At 42.9% G+C, this 11,330-nt stretch overlaps 1 protein-coding gene across 1 annotated transcript; it reads left to right on the forward strand.

The window, feature by feature from the left end:
- Positions 1 to 9,628: 9,628 nt before the first annotated feature.
- On the forward strand, positions 9,629 to 11,330 carry LOC118793649 (DNA damage-inducible transcript 4-like protein). Its single transcript, XM_036551879.1, has 3 exons — positions 9,629 to 9,747; positions 10,140 to 10,266; positions 10,835 to 11,330. Exons 2-3 carry the CDS (start codon positions 10,170 to 10,172, stop codon positions 11,323 to 11,325), a joined length of 588 nt encoding a protein of 195 aa, XP_036407772.1. The 5' UTR covers positions 9,629 to 9,747; positions 10,140 to 10,169; the 3' UTR covers positions 11,326 to 11,330.

An 11,330-nucleotide genomic window follows, 5' to 3' on the forward strand; every position in this document is an offset into this window, starting at 1 on the left:
GGAGAAATCCCCAAGTCTACCTGTAGGTGGCGCACAAGCAAAGGCCTTAGACGAGTGAGTATGGGAGACGCGAGCTGATACTCAGTTAAATTACCATCACTGCAGCAACAAATATATTTTCATGAAAAGGGTTTTTGAAAGGCCGCATTAAAGTGTGTTTTCCAGGGTTAAGTGGGTATGGATCTGACTAAAGTGAGAGGTTTGCTTGTTCTTGTTTATCTTCAGGCATAATGTGGTATGTGACATCTTCATTTATGTAGCTCCATTCAGCACACAGGTATTCAAAGTTTGGAATTGGATTTGATTTTTTTCACTAATCAAACCACCTGTCATAAATAAAATATGTTGATTGTATCTCACTGCTAAACGATCAGTGGAAGCTTGATTTATTTTTCGTGTTTAGTGGCAAGTAAGTGATTAGTTCCTTCCACTGCGACAAAGTCATCATCGGAATCAGATTTTTGCCCAATTACAGATCATTAGCCTGCCTATTAACAAATTCCAGTGTGCAGAGAACTGATACATAAGTCAATGATCCAGCGATGACCCTAAAAAAGCTCTGACTTTGTTTCTCCCTCTGAAAGAGTTGTACTTATTGCCATCTTGGCACTGGGCTCCATTTCATTTAATTCATGAGCGCTGAGGCTTTTTCTGTATCCTGTGAAAGAATAGCTGGGGTAATGGTTTATACTTTGGGCACGTTTCCACCTCAGAGATAGAAAAGAGCTTGGCGCCATGCCGACAGCAGAGAGCATGGCCTCGTTTCAGCTCCGCTGCATATTCCATTTCATTGGAGAGACCCTGCCACACATGAGCTCTTCTTTCCTATTGCTGTTTGACAATCAACATTTCCTATATTTTTTTTTCATTGGAAAACATGGAAGACTAACATATAATCCTTCATTTGCAAATCAAATCAATACACGTTCTGGTACAGTAGCCTTTAACAATGGGATTGCCACAAATCCCTTAATGCCACATTGATACTTGCTGTACATGCCTTTGTTAGCTGTAACATGCTGGTGGTTTTGAGAGAAAAACCATGCGTTGTTATTTACAGTGGTGCATTGTGGTCTGTACAGAACTGAAAAAGGACCTTCAGGTTCTGAGGCTTGGATACCTGTTACTCTGCAGAGGCTCCAGTGCATCTTTTCGGAGAGGGGAACCTCCTGCCACCCTGGCAGAAGAAGACATAAAGGGAAAGAAGGGATACATGTAACATTTAACACCGGAAGTCAGCACATTTGGCATTGTTAACAGGGAGACAACAGAGGCCCTTTGGATAGCACCCCGCACCAACACCGCCCACACACACACACACACTCTCTCTCTCTCTCTTCTCTCGGCCTTGGCCTCCCCCTGCACACGGGATTAGTAACACGAAGCCTGTTCTGCATTATTTCTGCTTCACTTGGAGAAACTGAGCTGCCAGATGGAAAAGTTTAACAGGCTTAGCTGGCAGGCCCTGCATGCCTGAGCCTTATTTCAGGGCCTCTGGCTTCAGAGGCTCAGAAATGGGCCTGGATGCCCGAAAACACGCCAACCAACAGACAGCGCCATCGATGGGGGGGTGGGGGGGGGGGGGGGGGGTCACAGCATTCACCATCATCATGCACAAACTCACACGACTGCACAAAGAAATGCACTCACCATATTTCTGTGTGTGACATGGAAAATATATATATATTTTTTTTTAATCATTTTGAGAAAAGTATACAATTTTTGGCATCAACCCCCAGAATTCTTTTAAAAACCACCTAAATGACTTTGAACATGAAATGTTCGTTACCTTTTACTACAATCTATTCAGAGTGTGATAACAAAAATGTGTCACATCTTCACACATTTTTCACTTAATTGGATGTGCATATTCTCTACCAGCACTGTATGCTATGTAGTCCAGTATTGTCCTTGCTCACACCTTCAACACCTCTCCCTTGAACCTAATTGTCAATTGTGTGTCAATCATTTGTTAATTGTGTGCACCTGATGATGATTTGTTTGAGGAACCAGCCTATTGGCTAATGAGTCACAGCTGACTTTAAGGTTGATTAAATACAGGTGTGGCTGGAGAGCAGGAGAGAAGGCTCAATTTTGTCCCTGCTTTAGATTGGTGTAGGCTGGTTTCTTCGTCTTTGTTGTTTGGTTTTAAAAATAAATTATTTGTTTTAACCTTTAGTTCTTTTCCGCTCTTTTATGGGAGTAGTGTCGGCCAGCTTCTCTACAGACGAATAATTGTCAAGTCACCTCTTAAGCAGTTAAGGAGTTAAGACATAGTCAGACATAGCTGCTTCAACATTTCTCCAGTGGCTGGTGCATGCCTTGTTAGTTTAATGTTTAATAAACCCTATGCCTGATCTGTAAATGCTTCAGGATTGATTTCAAGCCTTACAGAGATGAAACCAAACCGTAGCAGGAGAAATTGTCATGTTAGCTGTGATTTATGGTCAGTGTTTTACAAGTTTTTGTGTCTGTGCCCTGTACGTTTTTATGTGTGTGCGTGCATGCGCGTGTGTGTGTGTGCGCGCAGGCGTGCGTGTAAGCGTATGTGTATGCATATAAACGTTAGGTCTGGACATGAAATGAAATTTTTCAAAAACTTGGCATGTTTTGGATTCTGCAGACTAAATAGGTAGAAACAGCATCCTTGGCACCATCTCTGCCACCTCTGTGCTGAGTGGTTGGAGACAACCCCGACTCACCAGCCAGCTAATGACAAACATGCACCCCGGGGTCCGAGAGGCTTCAGGTTTTTCCCTGAAGACAGCTGAAGGACACAGTTGTGTTGCAAGCTCTACGTTCTTTTGCTAGACACAGGTATGCACCACTCAACACATTTAGCTCACACTGGCACTGAAGTACTGGGTGGCACGCATTGGCACCAGGAACCATCAAACTTGCAGGGAGAGAGAGACAGAAATGGGATTTGTCTGTAGTAAAATCAGTACAATACATGATATTGCAGTGTTTGTACAGACTGCAGAAACATATGTGCATATGCTTTTTAATAGGCTGTGAAGAATGGGTCTTGGTTTGTGATGAGTGACAGTATGTAGATAACAGGAGGGGGAATAGATTAGAGCTGTTTTTGTGAACCCTTAGCCACAACCAAATTCATGAGAAGTGTGTGTGTATATATATATATATACTGTATATATATACTTCTCATATATATAATAGATAGATTTATTTATATGTATGTATTATCTTTCATGTATCTCATAACAACTTACCACATAGTAAGCTCTGAACTCTCTGCTGACCCGACATGACTTTTACCCAAAGTACTATTTTTTTTTTTTTAACTCCAAGAACACAAACATGTCAGGCAGCATGCTGAGGCTTCCGAGATGCAGCATGTCACGGCTTCAGGCCACCTACCCATGCGGGGACAAAGAGAGCTGTGACTCAGAGCTCGCGTCTTACCAAGAACAAACAGGGTACAAAACACTTGTTTCCAGCATCGCGGGGAGGAATAAACATGAAACGGGGCAGCAACAAAAGCGGATCGATGGTGCTTCCTCTCTCCCGCCTCACACGGCACCACTCCAGCTCTCTCTAATTGACGGACCCGGGAGTGTTTTTGAGTGGGAGGCGAGAAGCGGGGCCCGTGCATGCTGCGCAGAATTAGAATTCTGCCCATGGACTGGGGGTTAAAAAAGAAAAAAAAAAAAGCGCGCATGCATATTCAAACCATTAGACTCAGGAGGCGTTTAGCGGCAGGCACAAGAAAGTGATGGATAGCGGTCACCATGTTGGAGGTGTTACCAAGGCAACTTGTGTGGGTTAAAAGCCTGGAGGCTGCCTTGGGAAATGGAACAGGTCCTGAACAAAGAGATCAGATCTGCCACATAGGAAGATACACAGCACAGCAACATATAGCGGTTTACACGGTTATAGCTGCGTGGACCAGCAAAAGGATCAATGCTGTCAAATTAGCCATTGATGAAACGACAACTAGAAAGTTTTTGAATGAACCACCGGAAAGTAGTTGAATGGTTGTGTTGAGATGTGAGATACACTAAACTCTTTGTACTGTCAACGTGTTCCTCATTAATCTTGTTTTTATTTATAGAGTAACTGACTATTCAAAAAAGACAGACACAAATCACTAAACTACAGTCCAACAGCCCAGACTGCCTTCATTTGTGAAAACACAGTATACCCCTTTGGCATGGGCTAGATTGTGTTGTAAGCCTACTTAATCCTATTTATACATTACTTGCCTAAAATCAGGATGAATCTTTTAAGTGAAATCTTAAAAAGAACAGTCTCAACACTCAACACAGTGATGAATATCTCTATGTGTGCCTTTAAAATGACCTACAGCATGCCAGGTATAGCCACAAAGTATGTTGCACGGGAATTCACCCCTTTATGCTTGTCTCATTAAACTGGACAGTTAAACAGTTAAACCTGTTTCAATAAAGTTGCCATGAGTTAAAATGCCAGTTTCAAAATGAAATGATCAACCTGAGCTAAGGTCAGCTGACACTGGTCTGACTCCTGCCCACTCTCAAGTACCCACATGGAAAGCTCTGAATTCCCTGCTGACCCAACATGACTTTCCGGCGCAGCCCAGCAAGGTTGCGCCACCTGCATTCCTCGGTCCAGGAGGGTCACATGTCAGGGGTCACACGCTCAGCACACGCCTATGGATGTGGAGGATCTTACCTCATCTCTCCCGTCAGCGGCAGCAGTGTGTGACATGGTTCCTTGGTGTTAAACACACTGCCGAAAGGGGTTAGCCTATCCTTTGCACTCTTAGAATGTTCCGTGGGGGTGCGGAGCTTCAAATTTCACAAAGAGATGCTTTGTCTTCATTCTGTTCCATCCAACCTCCTACGCCTTTTGATACACCTGCAACTGAGACGGTGGCTAATTTTTGGCAGAGGACATATAGCAGGTTCGGTGGCATCCTGAGCCTATTTTATCTGTCAATCTTGCTAGGGTGTTTTTGTCAAAATAAATATTTTGGGCATCTATTTCCTGGTTTTTCACCTCAGATTACAAAGAAATATTCACTTCTGCTTCCTGGAAAGGAAGAAATATACTTGAGCTTTATGTGATTACAGTGAAAGGTAATGTGCACACATGTCACCTATTGGTTAAAAAGTATAAAGTATGAACAATATCCTACAGTGATTAAAAAGCCATGCCCAGACTATGGCAGTGGAATGTCTATTACATAGACCCTTATACAGTATGCTGTTTCATTATTCACAAATGCAATTGTCAGACATTTATAAATATGCTGATACTGACCCTAAAACCAGCCAGCCCAGTTTCTATAAATAAGCACTGTTGGCTGGGTCTGCTCTTGCACAGGCTGGGCTCAGGCAAGAATTAGACACACAAACCTCTCACAGGCTACAGTATCACTTCTCATCCAACCCTTAGATCGCATTGGCTATCACGCCATTCTGACTCCAGCATGCTGAAGATAACCCACGATTCTTTACAGAAAATACTGTACTAGGGGTTTCTTGTTGCATCAGCCTATTTCCACAGAGGTATCAGCGTTAGAAGGTTTCATTTGGAAATGCATTCCTGTGTCAGTGTGCCTCTGTGGGACCCGCACTGCACGCCAGTATTCTTTCTTATAAAGCATTATTACAATGTTGCTGAAACCTTAGCTCCCTTGACCCCCATTCCTTCAGAGGATGCCAAAATCAGCTGTTCTCCATCACTCAGACTCGTGGATACACACAGCATGTCTCTCTGCTGACACGTGCCACCCTGTTTCCTCAGAACTCTATCCCTTTAACCTCATTTAGTAAAGTTTAACCCATTTTGAGGGTGGGGGTAGGGGGGGCAGGGCCGGTGCTATGGGGGTGCTTAGGAGAGCTCCTCCAGACAGACCTCAGTGCACCTCTAGCTGTATCCTTATATCCGATGTCGATGTCTGCATCGTATTTATTACATTTTTTTAAGATATGAAGTTTTGGGCCCCCCCCCCCCCGATGATTGCAAGTGCAGCCCTCTGTATTTTCCACAGGCGCCGAGTCCTGGGGGGGTCAAAATCCTGGCCATAATCATCATTCTGTTGAGAAGAAATGTTGCCTCTTGAAGGAATTCAAGTGTATTTTAGTTGAAAGCCTCAATATGATCCGAAATCATGCCAATTGTATAAAGGAAGGATTAGAAGGAAAATGGAAACATCTTGTCTGAGCATGTATCTGTCTGTGATGCAGTTTTTAAAACAGAAATGCAGTCTATTCCATAGGCCTACTGATACCTCACATAGCTGATTCACCTTCAGTCTCATTGGATGCATCTTTTACATTGTGATGGGTCTGGATATATCCATCACTCCCACTCCAATCACTCCCACGTGTTGCTGCCAAAGAGAAATTAACACCTGTTAATGTTGCACAGCGGCACACAGGGGTCTGCAAACTCAGAGGGATCAGATGCTAAATGAAACAGGCACAAGAAAACCTTCGCTTTCTCCAGTGCCTTCATTTGACTGGATCCAGCATATACGCCACATAGATGGACAGGCTACACATCAGAATAGAAGCTTTAATTGAGCTGTCTTCGCACATGTGACAATCACTCCAAAAAAGCAAATGGTTTAACGCTTATGCTGCAGTCATCTTTTTGCTGATGCATGCAAGACGGGTGTGACAACCGTCAGATTTCTGCTTTATTATATTGCCGAGTAACAATACCTGACCTGTTAACTAAGGGTAAATCTTAACTGTAAAGTAGAGTATTCCCACGTGGTTTTACAAGCACTGCAGTAACGGTCATGACACATGAAGAATACCATGCCTAACAGATAAACTCTCACTAGCTAGCAGCTGGAAAGGTGTCAGGGCATTCAACACATTTATTGGACTCGCTCATTTATTTTCCCTCTCTCCCTGTCTATTTATATTTCACAGTCAGATAATAACAGAGATAAGATATCAGTCATCTGTATCTATATTGGGTAAAGGTTTTGCCTTTACACTTAATGATTTCACCTCAAACATCCATCTTTGAGGGAATGCCTCATTGTTTTAACTGGCTAGGATTCACGGTACAAGTTCTACTAGCTAGTTAACTGCCAAACTGTTCTAGCTGGGAAATCAGACAGATAGCCACACAAAACTATTCCACCAAATAAATTTGCATTTGTATGTGAAAGCTGACAGCTAACGTATTTGACTGAAGGCAACACCTGTAAATACTGCAGATGGTTAGGCTGGCTGCAGTCTGAGGAATTTAAGCAATCTAGTGAGCTAACTTGTGTGTAGCTAGCAGATGACAATCAGCAGCAAACAACAGTGTTGGCTGGAAACAACCATTTCAGACACACACCAAAACTCTGTTCTTTTCCATCCTTTTAATGGAAAAAAGTTTTAAGTTTAAAGTTTTTGCCACTATAGGGAAAGAACTGAGCTGTTGAAGTTCGCTGTTTGAAGGTGTATCGTATTAGTTGCCCTATACGCTGTAGTTGTACAGATCTGATAGTACTGTGTCCTCAAACAGACCTTGCTCTCAGCTGAGAACTGTTTCATTGTGGAACTGTACACATCCTGCCCCGGACTGTCGCTATACTTACTGTATGTACTTTTGTAAGTCGCTTTGGATAAAAGTGTCTGATAAATAAATAAATGTAAATGTAAATGTAAACTGAGGAACTACTACCAGCTACCTACAGGAGCCTTATGGTATTTTCCAGAAGCTTAGTACCTCTGTCAATATCGGGCATGAAAGGGGGTTATGGACAGAAGAATTTCATTCGTAGTATCCAGCATCGTTGTTCCAGCATCAAGTTCAACCACCACTCAGAAAATTTAGGCACATATTGGCAAATTTCAGGGTCACTGAGTACTACAGGTCAGGTGATGCTGATAAAAATATCAACATGAAGCTGAACCTTTGATCAGTTCAAGGTTTCTGGAAAGGCCATCACCTCATATACAACACAATTTTACCTCAGTGAACTGTGAGGAATATTGCTGAAGAGGCAAGTTCAATCCAAATAGCAACTATTATCTATTATCTCTTTCCTCAAAAAGGTCAGGTGTCTTTGGAATATCTCAGAACTAAGCATGTGATGTTGGTTGTACGAGTTTGGAATTCATGGCAGAGAAACAAGTAAAAATTGAAAAAAAAGAAAAAAGAGAAAAAAAGAAATTGTCATTCTGAATAATTATTTCCAAACATGCTGAACAAGTATTTCCCAAACAATCACTTTAAAAATGTTGCACAAATATTATAAATAGTGTATTAGGTATTAAAAGTCAAAGACTTTTTCTGACTACCAAACCTTTTAATGAAACATTAAAACTGTAAAACTGTTATGAATGTTTTATATCTTATATCTTTATATAATATTTAATTGTATTGTATTTATTGTTTTGTATTGTATAATTCTGTCTGCATTTATGTTTTCAATGTTGACACCTGCACCAAGAGAAATTGCTTGTACATTTGTACTTGGCGAATAAAATTCTGATTCTCATTCTCATTCTCATTCTGATTCTGGTATACTACATCCCCTAACATGAAAGTGCTGTGTTCTAGGGACTGCTGTATTGTAGTATGCTTGGTTTCTGTCAGGTTACACAAGGCAACTTGTGGTAGGGCTTGATTAGTGTTATGTTCACACTCACTGTTCTATGAGTGTTGTTAGCCTGGTCTGACACTGTTGCTCATTTAAATTGAATGGATACACTTATGCTCTATTGTGCTGGCGGTCACTCTGGATAAGAGCGTCTGCTAAATGCATTTAATGTAACGTAAAATTGAACCAGGCAGGAATGAGACTTGAAGTTAACCACAAAAGAATTCACTTTCAGCCTACAGTCACTAATAGGGCGCCACATGTAACTGCAGCCATAAGTTCACAAGCACTAGGGAACACCACCAAATGGTCTACTATGTTTGGATGTGTGCATCTGTATAGCAGTGAACTGTGCTTATATTTAGCAAATATCTTAGCCCCCTCAAAGCTCTTACATTTAAGCAGTCAATTTTTAAAATGTCGACCCTTCTCTTTGCATGATTGTGACTGCTCTGTGCACTGTTTCATGCAAAATTATTGATAGATCAATGTCTTTCTTTTAAAGTAGGAAAGTACAACGGGGGTAGCTCCCAATTCACCAATGCTGATCATTTTCAATCTGTGAGGTAATCTGGTGTGTGCAAACCAACAAATAACCCTTGGTTTCTTCATTGACTGTAGGTATTGTTAAATGTTTTCTTTTCTCCCGTTTTAAAATGAATAGTGTCACAGGAGAATATCTAACATGGAACAAATAACAGTTAAAGTGTGAATTACGGAGGCACCTGGGCGTCAGTGTGCTTGGGACAAGACAAAGGCGGACAAGCAACCGCAAAGAAGCAAGGAGAATAGACTGCTAATAGATAGCAACAAAATAATGGCCATCTGCAATTGGCTACCAGTCTTTCGGCTTCAGCCAATGGAATGCCTCGAATGCAAAAAAACGGTCGACGTGAGCGCCGGGAGAGGACCGTAGACCCCGCGCAGCTGAGTTGCCTGGTAAACTCCAGTAATTTCCAGAATGTAACACCTGCGCCCATTGGTCGAGCTGGCCGGGCGCGAGGGGGCCAGCTGTGCGCGAGGGGGCTATAAACTTTGAGCGCAGCGAGCGACGCTGCCTCACTCAGTGCGCGAGCGGGGCAGGCTCTGAATGAGTGTGTGCGCGCGCGAGGGGATAATTAAAGCAAGGAGCAGTGATCAAATTTTAATTTATTTTTTACAGTCGTCGTACAGTCTGATTCAATACGGTAAGCCATCTCTGAATTTGATGTGATTTTATTCTGGTGACCGGCTTGTTACGCTTACCGCAAGCGTGAAGTAGCACAGTTAGCAAGCTAACGTTAGCCTAATCTAAAGTAATTTAGCAAGATACTTGGGAAGCTAACTCGAAGTACCTTTAAACTGTGTAGTTAGTCTTGTTGGCACGTACGATTGCTTGCTTGTAACCAGTTTTTTCACATCGTTTCATTTACTTCGATTCATTTAAAGGCTTTACAAGTGGTAAAACCTAAAACTATAATGTAACATAATTAGCTAATTGGATATGACGTTACTAGATAGGTAATGTTGTTTAAGCGACAGACTCTGGGGAAGAATGATAATTTCAATACCTTGCATGTTGTTGTCTTTTCAACTGCAGTTCGCAACGACAAATAACAGCTATTTCACCATGGTTGCAACTAATACGCTGAAGAACAAAAACGCGGAATGCTTCTCGGAGCTGGTAGAACGTAGATACGACCATGAGCAGGCTTACATTGAAGATGGTGAGTTCTTTATATTCTTTTATTTGCCGTTTTAGCGTTGGCTTTTCGAGGGACACTGCAGGCAGCGCTTATTTTTCTGAGTGTTTGGTGCAGCGCAGTGGCGCATTTGTGAGGAAAGGGGGCGGCGGTGAAATCGACACACCGATGAAGTCATCTTTAAGCCAACTTGTGTAGATCCTGTCTGCTCCCTGTCCCTGCTGAGTAAACGCAACCCAGGAATTTCGGTTGTCTTTGTATGCATACACAGAATTACTGTATCAGTTTGTCAAGCTGTTCTTTCGAAAACCTGGATAATTTTGGAAATGTGTGTGTGATAATCACTGAATTTCCTAATGGTGAGTGTAAACTAGGATCAGTGAAGGTGCTGCCTGGAGAAACATCACTTAAATTACTACCCAAAAATGGTTGCAAATAGATATTTAAGGTGACATATTAAAGAAAAGTTATCAAGGGTATATATTGCAAGTAGTCAGTCATAAGCTTTGACTTAGGTCATGGTCTCCTATGACACCTTTTTTTCCAAAACAGTCCTCTTCATTTAATGGTTCCTATGCATTTTCTCTTGCAGACTTGGAGTACTGGGATCACAGCCTGTTGGAGCCCAACATGAACAGCGAGGTGTACGAGGACCGGACATGCCAGCAGCTGGCGAAGATGTTCGAGAACTGCCTGTCGCGAGCCAAGAAGACCAAGCTGCACTGCTCGGAGGTGCTGGTGCCCGAGAAGCTGACCCGGCGGATAGCCCGGGACGTCCTGCGCATGGCGTCGGGCGAGCCCTGCGGCCTGAGGGGCTGCGTCCTGCACGTGCTGCTGGAGGTGGAGAACATGTGCAAGAAGCTGGAGCGCATCGCCTACGACCCCAGCGTGGTGCCCACCTTCGAGCTCACGCTGGTGTTCAAGCAGGACGGCAGCGCCTGGCCCAGCCTCAGGGACTTCTTCCTCATCGGGGCCTGCTTCACCCCCGGCTTCCGCCACGCGCTCAAGCTCAGTCCCGGCTTCCGCCTCATCAAAAGGAAACTGTACTCTTCCTCGGCTGGTACTGTTGTAGAGGAGTACTGAGGACA

Source organism: Megalops cyprinoides, chromosome 18 (genome assembly GCF_013368585.1).
Source record: "Megalops cyprinoides isolate fMegCyp1 chromosome 18, fMegCyp1.pri, whole genome shotgun sequence".
NCBI lineage: Eukaryota > Metazoa > Chordata > Actinopteri > Elopiformes > Megalopidae > Megalops > Megalops cyprinoides.